The sequence below is a fragment of the Sparus aurata genome, chromosome 22 (genome assembly GCF_900880675.1).
Source record: "Sparus aurata chromosome 22, fSpaAur1.1, whole genome shotgun sequence".
Taxonomy (NCBI): Eukaryota; Metazoa; Chordata; class Actinopteri; order Spariformes; family Sparidae; genus Sparus; species Sparus aurata.
In genome coordinates, this window is record NC_044208.1 from 22,189,532 (window position 1) to 22,217,475 (window position 27,944).

A 27,944-nucleotide genomic window follows, 5' to 3' on the forward strand; every position below is an offset into this window, starting at 1 on the left:
ACCACATGAGTGAATAGGTAATCAGTTCAAAAAGTTTTATTTACTTGCCAAACAGTATAGCTGCAACAGTTGTACAGTGATTTCAGCTTTACAGTGGTTCAAAGATCTCATCCCACAGCCCCTCATCTGAAGAAAAGGGCTTATTATTTTCCAAAGCCTCGAGGTCAGTCTTAGTAAAATATATCGACTTTTAAACATAATTTATAGGATATCTATGTATAATGTCATTTACAAGGGACTTTGCTTCCGTTAAAGCAATTTATTTGCGAGCAATGTCAAGTCACCGTGTCGATGACAGCATGCTGTGTACTACTGGTAAAGACCAGCACTACATAATCAAGACATGTAATCCTTCAGAGGTTTCCTTCCATCAGGGTCAACAAAGAGGAAACTAAGTGCAAAGGTTTCAAACCAAATGCTAAGGGAGCAGCAGTACTGAGAGTCAGGTGTAATGTTTGGGTTCCAGTGTTTTACTTGAATCCCTCGTTAGTCTTTCTGTCAAAAAAAGCGTTATAAAAAGGACAAATTGTTTGACAGTATAGCTCTTATATGATGATAGAACAGACAAACATTTCATACTTTCAACGTAAATCAAGAAAAGGAAGTCTCCGGATATTTCGGGCATGTGGCCAGAATGTCAAAGCTCATATGGGAATGCGTATCTTCACTGAGTACAGACAAGTCACCTCATTCTTCCTATGATGCGGTAAGGCAAAGGAACATCAAAATTAGCAGCAGTTCTTCTTAAATCCTTCATCAAAAAAGATCAAATTAATCAGATTATTTCAGAGTTACCATCACAAACTTAATTAAACTTAATTTATTTACTCGGGCCAAAACAAAGGTTAATCTCTGACAAAAGGCGGCTGTGTCCTTCAACACCGTACGATGCAGCATCGATGGGGTAAACTATTGAAAAGGAAAAAAGCAGGACTTAACGTCAAAGCAGAGTTTCTTTTTTTCTTAATTTGAACAGAAAGCAAAGACAGGATGAGGACGAAAACAAAGAATCACATTTCTTCTGTACAGCAATTAAATAAAACTAAACAAAAAATCAGTAGTTTTCACCCTAATTCTCAGTTTTTCTGAGAAAACAGTATTTTCATTTTCTCATTAACTTGAGCTCCAGGTGCCCCTGCCTCACCCCAGTAATAACCTATAGTCTTAAACACTGTAGACACCGCAAAAATATATTACATGACACTTTCCTGTAGGCTTAATACAACTTCATGCACTCCTACATCCCATCTCTTCTCTAACGTTTCAATAGAAACATGAGAATTAGGAGGTTCCAGTCAAAGAGAGCAAACCGCGTTAATGAAACCCTGTAATTCAAAGCCTGTTGAGCGAGTTCCAGTTTTAACGCCACTGAGTTTATCAGTCTGATTACAGTGTGTTCTACAGCGACGGGGGAAAAAAAAACTCTTCAAGTATCACGGCTGAAGACTTTACAGCTGATCTCAGTTTACATTATTATTAGTCTCTCATTCTCTCTCTCTCACACACACAGACATAAACACACACATCTCAAGAGATTCACATGATGGAACAGGTGCTCAATGGCCTCCTGTGACTTCAGGACATTCACTTCAGAATGAGGGGTAGTTTGGGGCTGTACACAGAACATTATGACCAAGTGTGATTATGGTCAGAGACAGAGAGGCAGGTCTGATCCCCACACAGTTTGTAGGGGGACAGTAACTTCTCTCTGGAGACGCTTTAAGGAGATCTTTGGAGGAGACACCATCTTTGGGAAGTGGCCGCGGTGCTCTTCTGTAGCGTGACAAAGTAAGTAAAACCTCTGGAGGGGTCCTGGCTCTGACGCAGCGAGTCCTTCCTTTGTACAGCTCTGTGCTACCCCTCTCTGACCATCTCACTTCCTGTCTCTCTGGGCGTGGAATCATCTCGGTCTAACAGCGCATCAGGCAACATCTAAAACACATGGATGACATAGATTAGTGGCAGTTGCTATGAAGGTTAAGGTACTTTAAAAATCACCTCTTTAAAAATTATCTCAACTCTCTAATAAACAAACAACAGTTTTGTTTGTTTTGATTAGTGCCAAATGTTTGTGTTCACCTGCTCTGATACTGAATATTGTTGTAATATTAAACCCTGACAGGTATTTTCAGTTGCTCGTGATAGGACAATCTGCCAAACGTCATAAATGTAGATTCAAATGTAAATGAAGCCAACCGCCCATTCAGCTCACAATGAGGGTACAGTGTGTGAAGCTCAGAGGAAGAAGAGAGGATGGATGGCTAAGTACTGAACTTCCATTAAAAGACAGTCAAAATGAATGTAGCACAAGTCAAGATATCCTCTTTTTGAGTGTAGGTGAAAGTTTCAAAAACATTCAATCCTAAATTTCCCATAATGCTACAATAGGGTTCACACCAAAAGCTGAACATAATGAGCAAGAGTCAAGTTAATGAATTAGTCATTGTACAGAACAGGCTTGCCCCTTTGTGCTACTCTCAAAATAAAGTAAATGCGTAATGAAAACTAGGTCCCCTATAATTATCATCAATTATCATTGAGAGGATAAAGTGATGATGACGACAAATGAAATAAGATGAGGCAAAGCAGAGAGAGGATGCTTATTGACCTGGACCCTGCTGGGCTGATATGTCCTCTATTCCACTGAGAGGCTTTAGGAGACCGTTCTCCCTGAAGGCTACGACAGGAACTCTCTCCTCTTCCTCATGATGCTCCTCCTCTCCCTCAGGAGGAGTCAGCCTGGAATGTGAAGGCAGTTCGATCACCTCTTCAAACTCCCCGTTCTCCCTGAGAACGTAGGACGGAAAGGATCTGTTAAATTCTCCTTTCAGTACGGTCATGTACGACATCAGTGTGAGGATTTACATGACATTTACCTGGACAGGTCAGGATGGCTCAGCTCGGAGTTGTTGGGGTTCGGGTTGGGGTCAGGTTGGCGACCGTTACTGTTGTGTGTCGGTGACGCCGTCACTGCAGATGAACTCGGAGCTGCTGATGATGACAGAGAACAAACACAGCAGTCAGAAACAGCATCATTTGAACGACTACAGTGGTTATAATTTAAAGGGACAGTTCATCCCAAAATGAAAAAATAAAAACCCCAAAAAACGTTTATTTATCCATCTAGACTGTTTTGGTTTGAGATACTGAGTTTTTAAGATAGCGGCTGTAGAGATGTCTGCTGGTGCAACAGCAATGTCTCTATCCAGAAATCATGACCCAGTTACTTGTTCGAGCAGTTTCACGTAACTAATATTTTTCTCCACCAATCGCATCACTGCGCAAAAAGAAGTTTGCATCTACACATGGACAAGAAGCTCACACTTCTGCTTGTGACAGCACGGGGTGAAACATTAATGGCCTCTTCACTTGGCTGACCTCTGACATTAGCCAAGACAGCTACCCACTTCATGAGAAGACACACTCTTACTTCTATGTATTTTTGACTTTGGGGTGAACTGTCTCTTTAACAGAAGTGTGATTGAAAAAAGAGATCAATTAAGTTACCTGCACTGTCTCCATTCCTGTTTGGAACAACTTTCTAGAGACGGAGAAGAGTAAACAGAATGAACACTCAGGAACAACATCGCTTCTTCATGATTAGTCAGATACAATTTTTCTCAGAGGCGTTACCTTCTCTGCTGTGTCTGAACGTCTTGTCCTCTTCATGATTTCCTCCAGACGCTGTTGGAAAACAAGATCTTTTACATGCACTGCACCTGAGGGATTTTAAGACAAATGACGTATGTGTGTGAACATGCGTCACCTTTTTTCTCTCAAGGCGTTCGGCCTCCTCTTTCTGAAAGTGTTTCTCCCTCTCCTGCCTCAGTCGTTCCGCCTCCTCTTTCTGTCGAGACTCCTCCTCCTCTTTCTAATACACAAACACAGTTTCCTATTGTGAGAACGACAGACTTCTTGGATGCCTCCACAAGTCCACCGGTACACTCTCTCTGACCTGTTTCTGGAGTCTCTCTGCCTCCTCTCTCTCTTTCTGAAGTCTCTCTTCCTCGTCCTTCTTCTCCTCCTCCTCCTCCTTCGCTCTCCTCTCCTCTGCCAGGCGCTGAGCCTCCTCCTCTCTCTTTGCTCGCTCCTCGGCCTTACGGCGAGCCATCTCCTCCTTCGCTAACCTGTACAGTCAAGGATGCAGATGCATATTATCCATCTCTCCTTGCACTCTCACAGATCACATTCATATTTACTGCAGCTCAGCCAACGTACCTCGCCTGCTCCTCCTGTTGCCTGCGCTCCTCTTCCTCTCTCTCTCTCTGCTCGCGGGCCAGCCGGCGATTCTCAGCCAGGATTCGGCTCGCCTCCTCTGGATCTGTGGTGCCTGCTGAGGGCTTGTATGCTGGGGGACTGCTTATATTCTCTAAAAAGCATTAAAATTAAAATTGAAGTTAAGAGCAGATAATATAGCAAACAATAGAACAAAAATGTTCATCCAAATATTAAAAGCACTGCCAGGACAGAAAACATTTACGACACACTATTAAACAAAAATGTAATTATGCTATTCAATTAACTGACCGCTGGATGCTGCTGCTGGTATATGATCACTACTAGGCTTGTTCTGCCCGAGCGGCTGAGGCCGCGGCTGAGGAGGACTGAGGACCCGCTCTTCCTCCTCCTCTCCTTGGGCTCTGGTGGGCTGGGGGATCTCGGGTGTGATCCTGAAAGGACGAAGATTTCCAGGGTCCTCTGCTCCTGGAGACTTAAGCAGCTTGGGGGTTGGGGGTCGCCCTGATGACTTTTGTGGAGGTCTGTGTGCAGACAGAAAAGCAGCAGTTGGCTGATCAAAATCCGTGTTTGGACAGTTTTCATGGTGCCTAGATTACTGATATCATCCATTTTACCTTCATCCTAAAAGTTTTAAAATAAGCATAGCTTAAAAAAAAAATGCCAACATCACCCTCATAGTAATGCTGCACAAAACCTTATAAAGCTGTTACACCCTCTTCCTGCTTCCAATAATCCAGAAGTCCAACCTGTCAGACAATCTATTTATGGGCCTCAGTTGTGTTCTCGTACCTGCCAGGAGAGGTCGCTGTCACTTTGCTGGTCTTTTTGCCTGGTGAGGACGAGCGCTTGTTGGGGGGCAAAGTAAGAATGGGAGCCAATGGTAGTGACAGGTTGCTCCATGACTTCCTGACATGGTCACGGTCCTTGCCCTATTGTTGCAGGGAATGGCAGGAAACAAGAGATTAAAAATTACTACCCAAAATGTGCAGGATTTACAGGACCCAAGTATGCCAGCAGAATTATGTCTCTCATACTTTATAATAATACAATAGTGCTTTATAGAAGTGTCCTTAGCAACACACAAAGTAATCAGGTGGTACAGACTTTGCCCAGACTCAGGTGTCCTACTGACAGCAGCAGACGATGATCAGTAACAGGATTTGAATCAGACAGCCTTCCTTTGGGCGTGCTTAACCTTTGGCATCAGGCCACGACACCAACATAAAAAAATAAAACCTACCGTAACTGTTGACAGAACAATAAATCAACCGTCTTTAAAGCATTTTACAAGGCATTTATCATCTTCAAGGTGTAGAAATGATTGTAGTTTGACATGCCAAACTTTAACTCACATCAACACTCACCAATGTTTACACTGGATCTAAACATTATGGCACGTAAGTGCTACAACTGGTATATCACTGTTATGTTACGCTCTGACATCTCAACAATCCGCGACTTCGTGATACAGATGCGAGTTGATGTAGCCACCAATCGGGAGGACATGGCGAAGCTAGCAGCGATAAAAGCTGCAGAGGAGACTGATGAATAACATGAAAATGCATTAAAGGGCTCTTACACCATCCCAACACCATCTCAACAAATAATAAATACACTGGACTTTTGCTCTCTCTCAATTGGATATTCTGACTTTGTGGCAAGCCTGGCTATAAGATGAGGCCATAAGATGAGACTGTTGTTCACTCATGATGGACTAATATGGACACATGTGCAGACACACATGTAATCTGTATGTACTGTCTAGAGCTTGAATTCAGCTCTGTATGCTACTGCTGTAATATGTTTTGTCAAAGGTCATAACAAAAGAAAAAAAGAGAAGAAAAGAAAAAAGTAAATTGCAAAAGACAAGAAAAGATCAGGATGAAGATTTTATCCTGTGGGTAATGGGGGCGGGACTTGATAAGCTTTGGCTTCTCCCGCTTTTCCCTTTCGGCCATGTGTGTTGTATTATTTGAACAATGATGAAATGTGATGCTTATGAATTGACATGCCCGAAACAAACAACATAAATAAAAATGTTGGATTGGGTCCAGATTATGAATGCGTTTGTGTGCACGTATGCTTGACACATGTGTGTCTGGATCACTGTGTGGGATAAAAAGTACAGAAGATGCCCGCCTTCTAAGACTTTAATGGTGTAAGCTCTGACACAGCAGCAACAGACAGATGGACAGAGAGGAAAAATTGTGTGTGTGTGTGTGTGTGTGTGTGTGTGTGTGTGTGAGAAAGAGATACAGAGAGAGAGAGAGAGAGAGAGAGAGAGAGAGAGAGAGAGAGGAGCAGAGCCACACAGATACTCTTGATATATTGTGTGCGACTGATCAGGGACATTATCAGCTAGAAAGACAAGAGGAAGAGGAGCAAAATGCCATAAATAACTCATGAATTTGAGCATTTTGAAACACTCCAAAACAAATGCATCATCATTGTGTCAACATTGAGATCAAAAATATTAAAGCAAGGGGGAAAAGAACAAAGAACATTATTATAACAATCTCTAGAGGTTGATGACCCACCTGTGTGGCGCCGGTGGTCTTCCTGCGGGCAGTCTTGGCAGAAGACGAGGCCGTCTCCTTGCTGAGGCTCCTGTCGTGGCTGCGGCAGTGAGGAAGCGGCTGAGCCTGCAGGGCCTTAAAGGACATGGAGCCCATGGGGTGGCAGGACACTGAGCGAGGACACACAGGCATGGCTACGGTGATGTACGAGGTGAGAGTTTGGAAGTGTTTTGAGGAAAGTATGGATCAGGGACAGTGTGAGGATTTATGGAATGTCAGCAAGGGTTTGATAAACAGGAACACGTAGAGCGAGAGATCAGGAAGGAGAGGAAGGAATGAGGAGGAGGAATTAATAAATGGAAGCCAAGAGTTTGGGAGGACCAGCGGAGAATTGTAAGGGATGATAAGAAGCCAAGAAGAAACAGAGAAGAGAGAGAGAAGACATTAGTGCTACTGACTGGAAGCACAGCTGCTAATATACTGCAACCATCACTTGGGAACCATCAGTCAAATATATTAGTGTTTCGTTTTTAATAAAGGAATTTAGTAAAGTTGATTGGCCAGGTTAGAGAGTAATATGTGACAACAAAGCCAGGATGTAATATGGAAAACATTCCGTTCACTTTCTGCTTTATTAAACCTAGGGGAGGGGGTTTGGCAAACCAGCCTCTAAAGAGTCCCAGTGTTGGAAGCATCTCTACTTTCTAAGATTTCATTCAGCCAGAATAAACTACTAAATATAGATGCATTAAAAGGCAGACACCACATCGAGGAAGTGAGCATGCAGCAAAATTCCCAAGCAAGTACACTGTAGACAAGAAAAACAAGATCAGTGTGCTGCGTGAGAGTCAATACGAGTGAGTTCTTGTGTGTGTGTGTGTGTGAGCGTAAGAGAGTGTAATTATTAAAAAGACACAGAAGAACAACAAACAGGCAGAAATACACCAGAGTTGGGTTCATGCAAACACACACAATCTAAAGCCATTGTTGCCGTGGTAACAATAGAAGGAGACAAGGAATGATATCAGCAGAGGAATACTTCCTGAACAGCTTACTTGTTTGTACCTTTGTGTGTGCATGTGTCTGTGTGCGTGTGAGCTTTGAGTGCCTGATACAGGCTGGTGAAGGAAGTTTCAGACGGTGTAATGCTTTAAGTCTGGCCAAATCTGATTAACATCCAAACTGCTCTGGTCAAGAGACCAGAATATAAACTGCATTTATACTTTCAGCACCATGAGCTGTGATTCTTTGTTCGGTGTGCACTCTTAAATCCTCTGTTTCACTCGCTGCTGCCCACAGGAACCAAGAGGGTCTTCCATGTGGGATGTGTGTGTGTTACCTGTTTGCTCTCCAGACAGACTCATGGCGCTGCGGCTGCGAGCCAAGTAGGAGTGTGTTGGCTGCTGCAGGCGGTTCACCACGTTGCTCTCCCATGGCGTCAATGGAAGACGGCGCAGGCCTGGACACACACATGCAACATTTGAGCTTTGATAACAACTTAAACTAGTTACCGCCCACTGATTAGCCTAATCAATCAGGCAAAGCAGATTAGAAATTATGCGCTAGCACTGTATACGTTACCTAGTCTTTTCCTCACACTGGTTTGCAGTGAAGGAAAGAGCTAGTGGTAACCATGCACAGGCTGCTCTGTTACACCTTACACCTGCATGCACCAGTTTGTTAATTATGAGGGGAAGCAAACAGCCTGGAGTGAGGTGTGAACCAAGAGCAAACAGAGGGAGGAGAGCAGTCATATAAACAGTGCAGAACAGAGGACATGGTGCATCTGCATTTTGTAAAATGGTCTTTACTTAAACTTACTTACTTAAATCTATGAATTAATCTGGAAACTAATACAAGAACGCTTTTATGCAAGTTAAATTCTTTGGGCATGCAGGGTCCTTGATACGTGGGTAGGGTTGTTGTACAAAATTTGCAGCTTATTAACCAGAAGTTGATAAATTAATCTTCATGAAAACCTTATTTGCCACTTAAAAGAGACAAAGGACAGTTTATCAAGCAAAACATGCAGCATTGCAAGCTCTGATAATAATGTGACTATTATCAGAGCATGCAGAATAAAATAAATTAAAAAGTCAGTTAGAGGCGAAGACACAACTGGGCTGGAAACTGCGCAAAGGAGCCATTATCTTATCTACGCTACCTTGTTTTCAAGCAATGATTAAATGGTTTGTGTCTGATGTTTCTCAGTGTTTGTCTAACATGAATAAAACTTGGCACATGGGTAGAATTTATGTCTATAATTATGCTTACGTCCGATTGTTAAAATGTGGGTGTTGATGCTGAAGCTGGGATGAAAACAGCACTACAGTGTTCCCACAAAAACAAAAAGATTATCTTCAGAGGATTAGAGAAAGGGGTCACGCTAGAGGGGGGAGAAAAAATCTTGATCCCTATGATGAAACAAACAGAGGTGCATGCACATATACAGTATAGTGCATGCTATTAGCTGAGTGTGGACACTGGAGTTGATTGTCATTACTATAAATATTGCAGGTCATATAATTCTAAAGTCTAAATTCGGCCATTAAATAAATGTCAACCAGGTTCAAAGCTACGTGTTTATATTTGCAGATTAAAAACTGCATGTAGAAGAAAGAGGATTGTATGCATGTTGCGATTAAAGGACTATCAATTTTGTCTCAGTTGAAGTGAAAAAGGTTTTTTGCACAATTCCTTTTTGAAATTTCTCAACAGTTTCCAGCCCATGATCTCATAGTGTGCAACATAAAGTATGATGGACCAAACTGCAAAACATTCCCAGAAAACACCTGTGTTTTTGTGCTGGGGGGTCCTTCCTTGGTGTAGGCGGGGTTTAGACTGAGCTTTGCTAATGACAGGGGAGGAGGCTGTTCTCATCTGTAAGCCTGTCAGCAACATACATCAGAGGATACGTAATCTTATTGTTATAGTCCCACTTAAGAATAGTTTGATACTCTGAGAATCAAGAGATACATTTACACAACTCATTTATTTGATGACTGAATTTGAAGCTACAGCAGGCAGTCTGTCAGCTTAGCATCAAGAAACAGCAAGCTTGGTACCGTCCAAAGATAACAAACTAACCCTACTAAAACTAACAGATTATGACATTACTTTGTCTTGTGTGGGTGCAATGACCTCCTGGAGTCTTTACTGCCTAGCATCCTCAGGGTGATGTGAGTAAGATTCACATAACACCGCAACTTGCCACTGATACACTTTTTGTTTATGCAGATTAAACGTGTTTGTCAGTGAGATTTGTATATGCTAGTAGGCTTCCTTTCACACAGTCGGTCCAGCTGTTTCCAGTCTTTATGCTAAGCTAAGCTAAATGCTGGCTGTAGCTTCAAATTTACCATAAAAGTATTCGAGTGGTACTAATCTCTGCAAAAAAGGAAAGAGGTGTATTTCCCCAAATTCTGACCTACTCCTATGTACAATTCTGTCTTTTGTCAATATCATTGTACCCTCAGAACTCAGTTAATGGTTCATTAGTTAATAAAGTTAATAAAATAAAACAACAACGAGCACCAACACTGCCAAGAAACACAAATGACAGAAGATGCAGCCAAATACAGACCATCAAAAGTGTGTACTGTATCTTGATATTTGTGTGTATTGATCATTTTCATTACCTCGGTCTGGTGAGTGCAGGAGTGTGGCCGAGGACGAGGAGAGGCGTTTGGTAATAATAGGGTCTGTGTGTTTGGATAAATTCATCGTGGACACTGACCGTCTGTCAGAATCTAGAAACAAAGAAGACACATGATAAAAGCAAATTAATGGTTATATAAAAGACACAGAACTAGGGAAGACAGAGAGAGAGAGAGAGCTGGATCCAGCAATCTCTCTTTGAAGGTTCACTCTAGTCTATTTTTGTTAAATGTGGTTAGATGTGGAAAAACTACCAACATGTAGCTAAAGGGGGAAAAATATTAGAGAATGAATTAGTGCTAAATGGATCTTAAGTTGTCTAATAAAATGAAGCTAAAATGGTTTGAATGAATGATCCTGTGTCTTGGGTTATATGTTCAAGTTACAAACTGGATTGCTACATGCAAATAAAACAACAAACACTAACCACGCCATTCACATTGGCCTACATTTACTCTAATGCCCGTGAGCTAAAACGGTTTTGTACAGTAACAGTGCTAGAGCCAGCAGTCTAACGCTGGCTGGCTAACTGACTCAGTGCTATAATATTCACATTGGGAGGTCATTCCGTATCTGCGGTAGAAACTGAAAGCACTCTGCATGTGCTCCAGTCCAGCAAGGTCGAGTGGATAGAGGAAAGCCGACTCGACAAAACCTGGACCAGGAGGGAAGAGGACAATGGCAGAGAAACAAAGAGCGGAGAGGAGATAGAGGGAGATCCCAGAGCGAGGGTAAGAGAGAGGGAAAGTGAGAGAGGGTAAGAGTAAGGGACAGAGAAAAAGAGAGAGAGGGGGAGAGGCAGATCAGGGCGTGAGTTAGCAGTAACAACAGCTGGCAGGGGATCAGAAAAGTTCAAATACAAACACGGCAGAACAATACTGACACGCAGAGGCAGGCAGACATATTTACACAAGAGACAGTGTCAGACATCGGGTAGATGAGATATCAAAAGTATTCAATGAACCTTAAAACACTCAAGAGGAAAAGCAGAACTACAATACGAGGAAACATCAACGGCGAGACTGGAAGGCAAGAAAATGTGTCTCAATAGTTTGTAATAATTGACTGAGAGTGTTGGGAGTTACTGCCATGATTGTGTATAGGTGTGTGTGTGATGTGTAAAAGTACCGGCTGGTGTGCTGGGAGTGTTTGTGTTCAGTGCCCCTCCCCAAGACCATCGGTTGGGTTTCTGTCTAGTTCTCTGGCTCCTCTCCAACGTCCGCCGCATCACCGCCTCATGACGAGCCTTCAGTCACAAAAACAACAACGACAATATCGTCACAAAATCAGCATTAATACAACGTCCCAATATGCAAAAGCAGTGCTGAAAGACTGAAGCAATGTGTAGCTCTGAATGGACACCAGTTGCAGAAGTACATAGAAGATACAATCCAAATTGTGATAATGCAACCAGCTCAAAATGAAAGTGAAATCACTGAGCTCATCTCAGACTTGTCCTTAGAATTAATAACACCCAGGAAGTGAAGACATCTTTTAGGTTGTTGCAATTTGTGTACTAGACACTACAGTCTTATGAATTATTTTCGTTAATCATACATTTTCATCAGGAGCACAGCAGTGAGATTTAATAAGAAATGCTGTTTGTTTTGGGGTGTGATTCCTTGATTAACTGAGGCCTCAGCCAATCAAAATCAGCCATAGTGATTGCCACATGCTCTTTTCATCTAATTTCCAACCGTGACTTTAAGCCTTTGTCATGACTTGTATTTCATACTGTAGCTTTGATAACTTCTGAAATCAAGCCCAAATGAAAGCTTTAATGCACCCTGTCAGAAATCAACAGGTGACATCATAACACAGACACTACCTCCATGTTTTTCTATATCAAGACTGTAATATGGGCTTATGAGTAAAAACTAGGATAAAGTGTGCAGATACGAGTAGCAGAAAGTTTCAACTCCAACTGACTAAAGAGGGAAGGGGCACAGGGCGTATCAGTGGTTCACTAGAAGTAGATATTTATAAGCCTGTTCATGAGGTTTAGAAATATGTTGCACACAAAGGGTTTGCATGCATGCATGTTTGTAACAAGATCATAATCATGGGTGTGTACAGGGCCGTGTGTGGCACACCTTGTCTTCCTCCATTTTCTGCCGCCGTTTCTCCTCCACGGCAGCCCGTCTCTTGTCCTCCTTAACCCTCTGCTCCTCCAGCTTTCTCTTCTTCTCCTCAAGTTGCTTCTCATAGTGTTGCCTGGCTCGCTCCTCCCGCGCCTGCCACTGGGCCTCCTTGATGGCTGATGCACGCACATACACACAAACACAATCAATAATAATAACGCCTTGATGCACATGCATCTGTGTGTTCACGCGCTCACGCACACAAACATAGTGATATGCTAAAACACATACCGCATGGACACACATACAGGCTTATAGCAGCAGTGTGATGGGTCAGCTGTAGATCATGTGACTCGGCTTTAGCTCTCAACACAAACTAAATCCCTCAGACCCTCAGCTGGGGCCAGAGGTTTGACCACTGTACTATACTGTGAACATAAACGCACGTCAGCGACAAAAACATACAAACACAAACAGGCCACAACTTTACTAAAGCCCATTTGTTGCTGCATGTCACTCAAACCCTCACACAAAAACACACATTCAAAACATTAGCCTCCCTAAACCCCGTGCCATGGCCTGACCTATTATGTAACATTGGTGCTATGGCAACTGGGGGTGCCTGGCTTCAGCCTAGACTTTATGTAACAACCAGTGAAACGGGCACTTCACCACAGCTACCAACCAAGTTCAGCCATGATATGTTGCGGGAAAGACAAAAAAGAAAGTGAGGGACGCTTTTAAAGCCTTCTGTGCACTAATTTACGTTCTACTCTCTGTCACACACGCAGTTAAAGAATACACACCGTTCTGTTTCTCACGCTCCCCGCGACGTTCACGGGCTAACCTCTGTCTCTCGTCAATCTTGTTGAAGATCAACGAGTCTGCAACACAAACAAGTGTTAAACAGCAGGATAAATGACTCCACAGAGACTGGTGAAGACAGAAGTATACAGTAGTATAATATGTCTTTGTATAATTATTTCCCTGATTGCCAGTGTGACTTACCTGTCTTGGTGGAAGCATTGATACTTGGGCTGCTGGTGGTGCGAGTTGGTGTGGGGGTGGAGGTCACGGTGGGGGTGTAGGTCTGCCCGGAGCCCGCCGAGCTAGGGCGGGTGGCTGAAGACGCTCTGCCATCCTCCGATCTATACTGGGAGTAAGACGCTAGAAAGAAAAACAAACCATACAAGTGTCAGTGGTAAAATGACCACCAAGAAACCGAGAGAGAGACAGAGAGAAACACGAAGAGAATTGCACATCAGAAAGATTCAATGTTTTAATGACTTGTCATCCAAAAATACATTCATAATCTTCCACAGCTCAAACTGGCAATGGCAAGAGACAACATGTTTTGCTTTACCTTATTACACATCAGCAAAGTACAATGGTTAAATGATACCATCCACATATAGACTGATGTGCTATACGGCCTGCCGCTGGGCTCGATGTTTCCTGGGAAAATGAGGGTCGTCTTACAGTTAAAGTCTGTCATTGTGCAACCAAAACAGCGAGAGGATTCATTTTCTCTATCCCAAGTAACGGTGGAATAACTAGAATAACTCTTGAAACTCTACACTGCAAAAAGGAAAAGAACCCCGCAGAGGCAAATAGAAACCGAGGTGTGAACAAACGGACATGAACTCGATGGAGAATATCTCAGTATTTTGTAATCTCCTCAAAAGCAAGAGACTGGGCGACAAGCTCAAATGTCCAGATAGTTTTGACCAAATACCTCGATATAGATATTGTGACAATATTGTAGGGATGATAAAAACAAGTAGAAGAGTCTCAAAAGTTCAGAAAATTCCATCACTTTACTGAAATGCAGCATTTAAAAACCAGCAAAGACAACACTTATTCCCACGGCTCAAAATAAACTTCATCCATCAGCCAGATGCTGATAAAATGTTCAAATGGCCAGTAGATTTGCTTCACTCACCAGCAAAAATATTTGAATATCTCTTTCATGCTAACAACAGAGTTCAATCATTTACACACCACATCATATTTGGTTCGGGTCATAACCTTTTTTTAAAGACACGTACACAGGTTTTCATAAGGGGGTTATGATTCAAGTGTTTGTGAGTTGAACTTGTGCAGTACCAGGAGTAACCCATGCTAGATGCCACATAGAATGGCTGAGCGTGTCATATATTTATGAAAAGACAAGAAAGCAAAAGCAAAAAACAAACAAGGCAGGTTATCTGATTAAAAAGGTGTTGGTCGAGTGAAGTAAGCCATCTTCAGTTAGTCTGCATGATCTGCCTCTACTGTGCTTTCAAACTCTGCAGGGTCTCTGCAGTGCAGCCTGACAGGAAACAACACGGGCTCAAACAATATATACTGTTCTCCCTGGATTCTCAAATGTTCCCGGTGTGTTGCAGTGTTTCCACTCGGCTCGGAGCTAGGCTATTGATTAATGGTACTTCAGGCTCAGGGTGACTCAGCAGTTTCAGGTCAGCCTCCTGGACACAGACGCAGAGCTTACCATCGGGCCTTATGCAGAAACAGATAAGCCTGTCCCAAATAAAAAGCTGGCTTAATTAGTCAAGGATTTGAGGACGGGCAGTACTAGAGTGACAAACATGATCAAAATTTGCTGACAGATGTACGACATTAACTAAAATAATTATAACTATATGCAAAGGCAACGATGGAGTGCAAAAATACGTGTTCAACACCTCCTTTGTGAGAGCGTGGTGAGAGAGGGAGAGTTAAGACTCCTCAGAGACCAATCTGTCCCAGAAAGTTGAAGACGAAATTAAATCCTTCCCTCTGACCTAGACTAAACTACACATGGACTCTACCTGAAATAGCACAAGCTACACACACTATTCTACATCTTTCTACTTGGCTTCTTTATCTCTTGGCTTCAGTGATGTGTAAGCTCAGTCAGGTAATTAAAGAGGCCAATGGCAGTGAGGAGCAAAGTACAAGTTTTACATCCACAGTGGTCTCCTATACCTTAATGAACATCTTGGCTCGAGGTCTAATTTGTATTCATTTAAATGCAACAATCACAACTTCAACTGGATCCTCCATTACTCTGCCTTATTCAAAGCCAACATTGACTTACCAACTCAGCTGAGTTTTTGTGTGATCAGACATGCCCGTATGATAATCAAGCTACATGTTATGCTAATGTTATCCATATAATACAATATTAAAGGAAAATCCCAACTAATAAATAAAGATTCTGGAAACATTCTAATAACAGATAATGACCTCAGATGGACCAAATCTTTTTGTTCCTCTTCCTAACAAATAAAACTAATTATATATTTGACAACACATATAGCTTTTTCCTGGCTTTAAAATGCTTCCATGGCCCTCATCACAGCAGATGGATTAAGCAGTGATGGAGAGTATATGATTTTGTGACAGTGCTCAGCAACATTTGAGTTTATTGGATTTTGGTGCCTCTGCAACAAATAAAAGGCAAGAAAACAAAAATGATTCACACTTTGGCAGAAATTGCATAAATCTAAACTGGCTCTGCTGTATCCACCCGAAGACACTGAGATTTTGTACGCTGAATCACAAAGGAGCTGGACAAAGACATGAGGTCATAGCTGCAGAAGTATTGCATGTGGGACATCTGCAGATGTGTGCACATTCACAAGTATTAACAGGTCTACCATGCCTCAGGTGCACCAGCCTTGGAATCTGGTTTTTATCATGGCTATTGTTATAACAGGAAAGGCTGGGCTGGGCAGTGTTCCAATAATGTCTAGTCGATGTATTCCTTCCCGTAAAATCATTAGCTCATTGAGTGAGGAGTGTATTGTGCTGTGCTCAAATACTATACTGGAGATTTGTCAATGGCTTTCAAGACCATAACAATGCAGACAGGATGCAATTCAAATAATCATGTCATATATCCAGTGGCTCTTTATCAAGCAACTTCCACACAAGGTCATATGACCATTAGTCTACATCAAAAAGAAACACAATGAGGAATTCTTTCTACTTATTCCAGTTAACTTCTAGCTAGTGAATGATGAAGTGGACCTTCTGACAAGCTGAGTGGGCCACTACACAATAAGCCAGCGGTGACAGGCTGAAGGCAGAGCCACTTTCCTCAGTTTGACAGCTTGAACTGGAGCACTTCACTGACAAGAGCTGGGGACACTCTGAGCCACACGGATAAGGAACAATTCCCTTCTTTTAAATGTCTGGCACAGAAACACAAAGACGCAGACAAGAACAAGAGGGACGGAGACAATTGGGTCAAGAGGGGAAAAACAACCTGTACTATTTACACTGAATTCATAACTTAGTTATGTTTTCTCAGATCAGCAGCATAAATGTATAATCTACAATCCCACTTCCACAGAAACCGTCTGGAAATGATTCTAGGAAGAAATGTGGATCTCTGCAGCAGGAAGTGGTGATGATACATGAAGAAAAACAGACATTTGTATTAAAGCAAGCATACATAACAACAGTTGTGTGAGATAGTGTGGCCCCTATTCACATTACTTGCAAGTTCAATAATAGCCAGATGTACCCTTATCGATCGATTGTGGTCAGAGGTGTGTGATAGTTATCATTTGTGCGAATGATACAACACTATGTGAGAAGCACATGACTGTTATAGACAATAAATGCACATCTTGTCATTACTTTTGGATTCCAAAGTGGCAGATTGATGAACCAACCATCTCTCTGGCAACCCATCAGTCATCTATAATAAGGTTTCATCAGGTGACATCTCATCAATAACCCTTAAGTCCTTCCACAGCTTGGCTCTACACAGGATGTTTCTCGCTGAATAAAGGCCTGATGCAGCAGTAGCAGCCTCAATTCGACTGAACCTAAAAAAAAGGCCGATGTGGCTATTTTATATCATCTAGTTTCCTAGACAGAGCCTGCCAAATCAAAAGAGAGTTGTGAACTTAAGGGCATAATGCATAGAAAAGGTCAGCTGAAGTCAAAGGGCAGCATGGGGTTTCAGTTTGGTAACCCTAAAGAGTGAGTGACTTAAATAAATCAAGCCTTACTAAGGGAGAAAATGGTCATAGAAATGAATGAATCAGTGGTTAGACTAGGACTCTATCCTGGATCCATGTACTCACAGTTCACATCAGGCCTTTTACTTGTAATGCAAGGGTTCAATCTCTACACTAACATACTAGCTTAACTTTCTAAATCATCCATAATTCATCTGCCTTCGCCAAAACGGCAGATTTAGGGCCAAAACCAAGTGCTTGGCTTCGGTCACTGCACTGTCTGACAGGCATCTAACTGAACTTATCAAAAAAACTTTTACACAATGGTTCATAGTCTTCTAATGCTCCATCACACGCAATGTGTGTCCTCTGTTGCCTCTCTCAGCCTCGTCCATCTGTTGACAGGGTCATTAAGCAAACAAGCCTCAAATAGCAGCAGGCATATTTGCTTGTGTACACTAGACTGCCATTTAACTGCCTTTGCAAACACACCAAAGACAATTATATTTGGAGAATAGTGCCAGCGCCCAGTAATAAATGTCCATCACTGAACCTCCATAGACCACCTTTTGCCATGCCAATACAATACATGAGCTACTTCTATATTCAATGAAAAAAACAGCATTGAAAGACTTTAAATTCTTCTAAACTTTAAATGGATTTAAACAGAAACAATGAAGAGTTTTCAGGGTTTTCAAATCCATATTGGGTAGACAGTGTGGGACTCATATCCCTTCTTGATGCCTGAGAACTACATATAAAAATACACTTATCATCCTGAGTGGATGTAAACACTACAGCCTGACCAATATATAAGCCAAGTAATATCTACCAGTATTTTATCACATTTCACTGCAAAAATGTGTGTCAATACATTAATACCAAAATGTTTTACTTCCCACTACTGATATTGGCATCAGCCCCAAAACTTAAATGCACTTTACTTCAAACTAAATGCCCATACTTCAAAATCACAGCCATGTGTCATTTTAGAAGAGAGAACCAAACCAAAACTGTCTTGTTATCTAAAGACTTCACGGTTCACTTACTACAAACAGCTTGTAGAACCTGTGCCCATTATCAGTTAAATATGTGGAATTCCTGGGATCAAATCAAAAATACTTTACCTGGATTCTGGCTCATGATTCCAGGGGTGTCAATACCAGGATGAGACCTGTTTAACCCCTGGTTGTCGTCCCACTCCGACTAGCCGGATTGCAGGGCCAGAATCAACATTCCTACTTCCTGAAAACATCCTACACAGCGGAAGATAAGCTTGAATCCAAAGTCCATGGTGCAGCGAGGGCAACGAGGGAAAAAGCAAAAAGAAGCAATACCAAACAACCCCAAAAAAAGGGACCACCCGAAATGCTACTTTTTCAGAATAAAGGCGAGAGCTGGAAGGGAGAAGGAGAGAGGGGTCAGCTCTGGTCGGTGACACTGTCGCTGAGAGCCGACTGAGTGTGAGACAGGTTGTGGCAACTGTCCAACCCCCATCCTTTTGTCCATAAATGTGTGTGTTTATGCGTGTGTGTAAAAGAGACAGAGAGTGAGACATAGGGAGAGTGTGACTGTTTAATCTGCCCCTCCCTCCCGTAGTGCTGGTGTGCTCCCCACCCCCAGTCTATCTGCATTCACTGGCAGTCAGATTAAATGGTCAGAGTTAGCGATTAATGCTGTGCTGTCCGGGCCAGTGGGTAGCAGGCGAGCTCGCTGTGCCGCTCATGCCTCCCCTGCAGCCTGAGAGGATTAGCCGCTGCTAATGCTAAGCTAAACGCTAAGCTCCAGCCAACAGAGAGGCAACGAGGGCAGGGGGTGGGAGTCCTCGTTTCTAGCCCCAGGACGAGCAGTCGGGCCTGGATAGCAGGTGCCTGAGAGGAGGGTACAACTGCATTTGTTGCACATGGCAGGTACAATTTTCAGCTCAGGTGATAGGGTGACTCTAGACAAACCTCCTATCACTCAGTATAGCTCTGACAACAGGGCCATGAATAATAGACACTGCTGTTGCCCAATGCTGAAGTTTTGCCATCTCTTCTACAGGATGGCTTGATAAAGAAGTAATGTTGGTAGGAACTTTGTTTTGCAACTTGTCTTTAACAATTATTTGGTATTTGCATCAGATTTAGTCTGAGATGACAAAGTCATAGATTTCCGTTTACTCAATATGTCAATCAAAACTCCATCTCAGCTCATCCAAACTACTATTAACATAATTAATCCTCTCAAATACTGAAGACTGTATTCCACACCTCGCAAAGCACATTCAGTGATGAAGACCAAACTTTTCTTGATCATTAAAGACTTAGGTTGAATGATGTTTGTTGACTACGACCTAAACTTTGCATCTTTTAAATAAAAGGCAGTCTCACAGCATTTAAAATTAAATAAAAAGTGTTGAACAACCTAGCAGTTACCTGATACTTTGAGATCATGCTCGCTGCAAGATCTCACTCTCAGTCATCTCTTCATTTTCCCTCTTCCCTCGGTTTATTCTCCTCAATTATTTATGATTTAAGTGCTCGCCCCGTGACAAAACTGCAAAGCCTGAGTGTGAGAGTAATGTCTTGTCCTTATTACATTATAGAGCTGGTGCAGATGCAAATACTTAAGTCATGTTAGCTAACATCTGGAGTAAGACTGCAGACTAAGTGTACATGAATGAAGTGAAAAATCATATAAAATTTATATTTCTGTCACTGATTGCCTTCCTGGCTGAAGTCAAAGACCAAATCCTACCTTTACAAGTTAAACATTAAAATGGCAACAGTAAAACTTTTAAAAAGAAAGATGCAAGGAGGACGTAAAAATTGCGCTTAACAGTTTCTCGCTTGCATCATGGCACACTGCCAATTCAGATGGACCTTGAGAAGTCCAATTTATTCATGTTGATTGGCCCAAAACACAAATCCAGTGCCTTTATGACCCAGACTGTAATACTACAATACACAGAAAACATTGCTCATAGCTATTTTCCACTCCCTTTAGTTCACTTCTAGTTCTTTAGACCCTAATCCTAATCAGAGAGAAATGGGTTACTGAAACCAATTGTCCCTGGAAATGTGACTCAGCGACACTGTATGAAAAGATCTATAATGACTGAACAGATAAATGAGAATTCTTCTGATTTCAGATTTTAGAAGTTCTGGAAATAAACCCAAAAGAACAAGAGAAGATTGGTGAAATCCATTTGCACATTTACACCCGCTGTGACTGCAGACACACACTGTCCTGTTGACTGACCGCTCTGCTTACTGATGCATTACAACCGCATACACGTGTGAAGTGGACTGCACCTTCACTCTCATCTGTTGCCCTTGTGTTGACCTAATCTTGCCTTGTCAGCTAGTTTTCACGCACAAACACACACACACACACACATTGCTTTCTCATCAGACTTGTCAGCCACCCGTCTCGAAATGGCTGAGCTTGATGGTTAAGATGACTTTTCCTCTGCAAGAGCAAACACTACACATACACATACACACACACACGCACACATAGATATAAAGTAATGTAACACAATTACTTTCTTACTATCCCAGAGCCTGGCACACATATTCATCACTACCATCCTACTAACAAATACACATGTACACTTGTTTTTAATGCTCCACTCTTTCTGATGTTTTATTCACTCTCTGGCTAAACATCTCCCTGCCCCAGTTACCTTTCTGTCCCACATATTAATGCCCTAACACACTCACTCACACACATGCAAAATTTAATAAACAGCACAAAGTACCAGAGTGTGCAAGTTAATTTTGCTCTCCACTTACCATCCCTGTCAGTTTCCCTCAATCATTTCCTTCCATACCTTTTTTCTTCTTCCTGTAAGCATCTCTCCGTTTCTGCCCCTCATCTTCCTCATTGATGGTGAAGAGAGCCGGGATGGCTGAACGGCTGCCTCCCTTCTTCAGCTTCCGCTTGCCCCTTGAGCTCCCACCTCCACCTCTTCCTTGTTCTTGTCCTTTACTATCTGGCATCGCCTGCCCTGTTGCTAACCCTCGAGCCTGTGGCTAACTCACCCAACCCCTGCCCATCCCACCCTGCAGTGATGGGGGGGGGAGGGGGGGGGGCAGGTTGGTGGTCGACGCGCAAGGATGGTGATAGATGGGGCCACCCGTTAAAGTCTTCTTCTCAGTGAAGATGTAGACAGCTTCCAGCTAATGCTAACAGCTAATTCCTCTGCATGCACATTGTTGCTCTGTGTCTGAGGCAGCAGAAAGAAGAGAGAGAGGAGGAGAGATGGAGGGCAGAGCAAAAAGGGCAGGAGAGATGGAAGAGATGAAACTATGAAATGTGGCAGATGAGAGGAAAGGTTAAGAAAGGGTAAAGAATAAGGTGCAGAGAGATGAGATGAGGGAGAGTGTGAAAGAGAGACAAACAGAGCTGCTCACTGTGCCATGTCCACACTGCCCACGATGGCAGTGCCAGGCATCGAGAAAGAGTGGAAGAGCCAGAGAGTGCGACAGGGTCTGAGGATGAGCTCTTGTTGTCTGGCTTAGAGAAGAAGACTTAATCCATACGACTGGCTCGGTAGAGAGCTAGAGAAATTGCACTTCTCTTGACTCTCTCTCTCCTCAAGAGATGCTGCTGCTGCTGTCACTACTGCTACTGCAGCCCCTCTTTTCCCTCCTCACCTCTCTCTTGCTAGGCCTATTCTGCAAAGGCAAACTTGTCAGAAGAATCACATCACACAGGAACTGGCTGTACAGTGCGCTCACACACACTGACCCACAGATAACGTGGGTGAAAGAGGGCAGCAGGGCGGTTAAAATATTCAGTAGGAATCCAGCGGTGGAAGGTGAGCCGGTACCGGTTAAGGGTTTCCCTGACAACAGCAGCACATGGACCACTGACGCAGTGGATGTGAGACAGCAGAGGACAGGCACAATTTAATTTAATGTACACACATACACACACACATAACTAGGGATGCACGCCTATGCACACACCAAACCAAACAATGCAGTACTGGAACTGCCTCTCTGGAAGGGGTGTGCTCATAGAGCACATGGTATATGTCCCCGCCCCATTCTCCACTTAAAGAGCCACCAGCTATTTGACATGGTAAATATGAAAATCATGTCCTGCTGGATCCTCACAGGAATACAAAAACACATAAGTTCACCTTATCAGCATTCATATGAGCAGTACTGTTGTAGCTGCACTGCAGTTTCAGATTGTCAGACTTGAATTTGTGCATCATTTTCATTTCAAACACTGACACTGCATGTGTAAATGCACTGGATATGAAGGGTGAGAAATAAGGAGCAAAGACATGCTGAGCAGTTTAACCAGGCAGAGACAGAAAGCAGGGCCGGTGTCATGGGAGGGAGGGAGAAATTATGGGATAATAAAGTTATCACTGCTATTATAAGCCACATTATTGGAGGCCTGTCCAATAACAGTGCAAACATCAGCCTGAACAACCATGTGGCATGTGACTATGCTTGCTTATCTCACATCTACCAAAGCAAATACACACAAAGATTAAACACGCAGTATGACAGCTTGAGTCTTCCTGCCACTAAGACGCTGTGGCTCAGAACAGCCACGTAACGAAATGATTAAAGACACAACTGACAGGCACCTTGGCTGACACCCAGTGCAGGTGCACTCTTTGTAGCTGGCCTTACATTTAAGTCAACTATTGGAAATTTCCCAATAGACATTATCTCAGTGCAGACTAGCATTTATTAAAGAATTCATCTGATTCACAATTCTTTTAAATATGTATCTGGTGCATAAAGGCATCCAGGGCAAGACTTGCTGCCCCATCTCCCTTCGGGAGCCCATGCTGCACAAACACACATCCCGGTATTCATGAAAGAGCAATATGATCTTTGTCCCCGCAGGATAGAGTACTGCTGTAATCCTACACTCAGACTTAAACTGGATAGGCTAGGCTACACGCCCTTCTCACACCTTGTGGGTATGTGTAGACATGAGAACAGATCAAATGTAAAACAGATTTAGCAATGCCTTTACCCTACCTTATTCTTAATTGTAAAGAAATAAAGCAAAGCAATTAGTAGATAAGGATTATGAGTTTAGTTCTAAATGCATCAATTTAGTAAGTTTTCAAAATAAAATACTTGATTTTTCTTGTTGCACAGGATACAAGAACATGATGGGTCGCTAATGTCAGAAAAAAACATTAATGGTAAGCTCTTGCCAGGAGAAGTTTCAGTTTAAAGCTAAGCAGTTCATCTTACAGCAAGGAATAGGCCAAGACAAAAAGCTATGTCTTATCCCTGTGTCCTACGCTGGGGCCAGGTTTTCAACAGTGTAAAACACAAAAAAACTAAAATGGCAGTTTTAAAAATAGGGTTAACTAATTTTGATGAACCTTAGAAAACACCACTGGTGCAAAGATACCTCCACACAAGACAATCCTACAATCAACAACATGACGACACAGTGACCAAAGAAAGGTGACTATCCAGATTAGGAATTACAATCATGAAGACGAGCTGCAGGGAAGGCTGTGCTTCTTGCCAATCAAGGCAAATTTGAAGAAAAACTGCGACACATTGACACCTGGTAACATAACTGAGCTCTGAAGTGTCTCGCAGTAGCAACCAATAAGAATCAGTTAGTCAGCTGATATAGAAAGAGATATGAAAACTGGTTTTGTCACAGTTTGAGAAAAGACATAAAAAGCATTCTGGGGCAGGCATATTATGGGCCAACATACTGGAAAATGGCCGATATGAGAGGACGGCTGATAATCCCACAATACAGTGATCCAAACATTAGAGTCAGTGTCAGTGTTGTGGTCAAAGTTGCAGTGGTGTGAAGGACTGGGAATCTGGAAGCTCACAGCAGCAGGAGAATAAAAGATAAATAATGCATATGAAAGGAAGTTGTTTATGAATATTAGGCAGGCAGCAGGGTTGGAAAGCTTAAAAGCATAACAATATAGGAAAGGACAACAAGAGTTTGCAGCACAGTCACTTGAGACTGTCATAAGTATTCATCCATGAGAAAGTTGAAAGATGATGACGAATATATTGATGGAGAGGAGTGCAAAAAAAATAACCAACAACAACGCTGCTACTGTAATCCTACAAATGTTAAGTCTACTAATTGTTAATTGTTTGTCATTAAAAGCTTTTTCAAGCCAACACGGTGAGCTGCCCTTTTATTTTCAATGATTATTTCTGAGGAGAAATGTTAAATTTAGCGTAACATCCAGTGAAGTTGCATCCAATTGGGATGATTCTAGGACAGCATAGATTAGAGTCCTCTGGAGGAGTTGGGGACAGATCAAACGGTAAAAAAATCCCTGCGGCCTACTTGATAAACTCAGTGACACACCCACTCAACCGTGTAGGGAATGACGGTGAATAAGGATGATGACGCTCAGTGTGGTAAAATGATAGAGCCTGTTTTTCTGCACTTGGTGCAACCATTTGTAGATAAATGGTTCAATCTTTTAACATCTGAAATGGGGTTCCTAGTTGAATACTTGCACTAAAATGCTGTGACAAGCGACCTATCTGACAAAAAACATCTATTCTTAACAGTTAATGTAAAAGTTAAACTAGCTTGCCTTTGTATAGCTCACCTTCTGATGCAAATTTCACCCTGATTAGCCTAACCAAACCAGCACATTTCCTCGTGAAACATGTTGGGTTAGATTATGATATGATTAGTATTACCTTGTCCCCAATAGCGATAGAATCACATTACGGCGATAATCAGTGCATTGCAAGACAATCATCTCAAGATACACCATGATATCTGTCTAACTGATGAGTACAAAATGTCCCTAAAAAGGCAAAGAGCAAGAATTATGCATTTATTTACTGTGTTGTGGTGTCACAGAATTTGATATGAACAGGGATCAAACAGTGTATACAAAAGTGCATAATGTCTTAGTACTTCTTATATACACACACACACACACACACACACACACACACACACACACACACACACACTGCAACTTATACATTCCAATGTAAACCGAAAGAACTAGCAAAAGGCAAAACTCCCAGAAAGTAAAACAGTGCAAATCAGGTTTACTGAAGTTCACACCACAAGCAGTTATGAAGTAGTGACTCCGGCCAGTCAAGTCTTTGTTTACAGTACCTGTATGTTTTAATAAAAATACAGATACATCATGCCATTGTATTGATAATTGTATGGCAAACAGAAGCATTATGATCTACTGCCTTATTGATATTTTGTCCCGCCCCTATTAGCCAATGACCATGCAGAATTCAAAAGCTGACTTCATAAATTCAATGATTAATCTCATGTTCTGAAACGGATGCAACATCGAAAACCTCAGCAACAACAACAGAGCATCTTAAGGCGGAGATGGCGTCAAGTTTGTCGACATTGATGGTTGCACTGATCTGATGTAACAGTGATGTCACCGGAGGCGTTTGGCAAATTAACAGCTAGTTGAAAACAGCCTGTTGTGTCATCATTTTATATAAGCGAGGTCTGGCCGGAGACGAAACATGCAAACACGATTCAACTCTCCGAACATCAGAGAACTGTGCTGCAGAAATTGAATCAGCCCTGTTTGTGATGAAAAATTTAATTAGAAATGTTTTTAAAAATGGATTACCCACAATATTCTTGTTTCTGTGATTCTGGCGACACCACTGGTGATAAGTGGGTATAGCTTTGATGCTTTTTAACAATTGAAAATTGACTGACAGCAGCTCAAACACTGAAAAAAATGATAGAAACACCACTATTTGCTTTTACATTAAGGTTTTTACATTGCTAATTGATTGAGATTAAAAGTACATGAAACCAGACAAGAGCCCAACACAAAAAGAGGTTAAAAGCGTACTGTATGGAGGCTGTGAGAGGCCATTTTCAGTCCTAACGTTAATTTAATAAATGACACCGCCATTAATTTACTGTTTAGGTCGCAGGTGCGCAGTAATCAAGAGTTAAAGATAAGTTTGGGGTAATCACAGGCCAGTCCAAACCTGTGTGGACGAAATTAAATATGTTTTTTAAACACCTGTAACAGCCAGAGAACAAAGTTGTAGCCTGAAGACACAAAGCTTCTAGCTAGCAAAGCTTCTGGTCACGTCAAGACTTCACCTGTCACGTCAAACTGAAGGAGCGCCGCGACCGGGTGACAAAATGTCAGCAACAGGTGTCTGAGGAGCTCAAAATATCTGCCGGCGACAGTGACGACGACAACCGTAAAACTGACAATATCTGTGTAGTTCAGAGGGGGGGAAAGTTGTGAAACAAACGTACAGCAACCTGTTGGGTGAGTCGCTTGATAGTTAATCCCACTCCCGTGACCGACCCGGCTCCGAGGACTTCAGTCTCCCCGTCATTCAGCGTTCAAACACGGACAAACTCAAACGAAACACTTTCCTCCGACCCGGCACGTAATAGCTTGAATAACAGCTCGTCGGTGTTAAAAAAAAGTTTGTGAGAGTAAACTTTGCTGTCGGTGGGAACTCACCTTGGGACTCGGGAGGAGATGCGTCGCTGCCATCCTGGTCCGCCATTTCTCCTGACGTCAGCTGAGAGGATCAACGGCAGGAACCCGAGGGGACCTGCCGGAGTGATCCTGAGGCAGGCCGGGCACCCTCCCACGGACAGGTGGGGGTGCGACACCGGCGAATAACTAAACTAAAAACTACAATAAACTCATAGCAGTGTGTTATAATTACATACGAGAAGCAGAATACAGCTTTCTCACACTATTAGTCTGAGTCATTCAATACATTTGCATCATTTTGGGCTTGAAATGCACCTTAGAGGCTAATTAGCATTAGCTGCTACTGTGTAGGAGTTGCAGTCTTGCCCAGCTAGCTAAGAGATTAGCCAGTGTGTGTGAATTATGATATCAATACTGACTGGGGAAAAAAAGGGACTGCTTGATAAACTTGAGATGTGGCAAGGTGTACAAGTGATACTACACAGTGTCAGGTCTGTCTGAAGTATGCTGACATCTACTGGCACTCAAGGTACATCAACATAGTGAAACCATTGTTATACAAGTACATTTACTCAAGTACTACACTTAAATACAGTTTTGAGGTACCTATACTCTACTTGAGGATTTCCATTTTATGCCATTTTATACTTCCACTTCAACATTTTCAAGGGAAATATTGCACTTTTTACTCACTACATTAATTTGGTTACTTTAGTCACTAGTTACTTTACTGCATTTTTTTTTACTATCAAAGATGCACTAGTCTTTCACTTGTAGTTTTTTGAAGAAACTGTAATCAGATGAGATAAATCTAAATCGACTGATTTCTTATCATGTTTAAACAAACTACATAATCAAAGTCTTTCGTGACTGAATAAACGTAAAAGAAGCAATACTCTGTATGTCAAAAGTAAATTATAAAAGTTTCATCATCAGAGTGGGCGAGTTTAATTTTCAACATTAATGAGGTGATAATACAAAGTCAGAAATATGGGTTTTTTTCAGAGCTGAATAAACAAGCTGTTCTCAGAGGAAAATAAGGTCCCAAAACACTGTTTGA

At 42.2% G+C, this 27,944-nt stretch overlaps 2 protein-coding genes across 11 annotated transcripts in view; one reads left to right on the plus strand and one right to left on the minus strand.

Annotated features, from left to right (window-relative positions):
* Positions 1-18: 18 nt before the first annotated feature.
* Positions 19-27,041, minus strand: map7b (microtubule-associated protein 7b). 10 transcript variants are annotated; one of them, XM_030405133.1, is made up of 20 exons: positions 21,266-22,410; positions 13,502-13,660; positions 13,300-13,377; positions 12,506-12,669; positions 11,541-11,658; positions 10,966-11,067; positions 10,394-10,504; positions 9,548-9,643; positions 8,095-8,214; positions 6,777-6,949; positions 5,029-5,168; positions 4,528-4,760; positions 4,219-4,369; positions 3,956-4,127; positions 3,767-3,871; positions 3,634-3,684; positions 3,508-3,541; positions 2,877-2,988; positions 2,609-2,787; positions 19-1,932 (listed from the first exon to the last, which is right to left on the minus strand). In XM_030405133.1, exons 1-20 carry the CDS (start codon positions 21,432-21,434, stop codon positions 1,922-1,924), a joined length of 2,478 nt encoding a protein of 825 aa, XP_030260993.1. In that variant the 5' UTR covers positions 21,435-22,410; the 3' UTR covers positions 19-1,921. The 10 variants fall into 10 exon arrangements, with proteins under 10 accessions (XP_030260993.1, XP_030260994.1, XP_030260992.1 ...); XM_030405134.1 differs by having other exon boundaries at positions 2,877-2,991; positions 6,777-6,925; positions 21,266-22,408; XM_030405132.1 differs by having other exon boundaries at positions 2,877-2,991; positions 21,266-22,408.
* Positions 26,908-27,944, plus strand: part of iyd (iodotyrosine deiodinase) — a 42,521-nt gene continuing 41,484 nt past the window's right edge. Inside the window, exon 1 of the mRNA XM_030405146.1 lies at positions 26,908-27,045. The gene's annotated coding sequence lies outside the window, so the exon portion shown is untranslated. The remainder of the gene's footprint in view (positions 27,046-27,944) is intronic.

Excerpts from the sequence above, each read along its gene's own strand:
- map7b (XM_030405132.1), bottom strand. The coding sequence starts at position 21,434 with ATGCCAGATAGTAAAGGACAAGAACAAGGAAGAGGTGGAGGTGGGAGC. Across the intron at positions 13,661-21,265 it reads TTACAGGAAGAAGAAAAAAG|CGTCTTACTCCCAGTATAGA; the intron begins GTATGGAAGGAA and ends TTTTCTTTCTAG. Across the intron at positions 4,128-4,218 it reads CAACAGGAGGAGCAGGCGAG|GTTAGCGAAGGAGGAGATGG; the intron begins GTACGTTGGCTG and ends TTGACTGTACAG.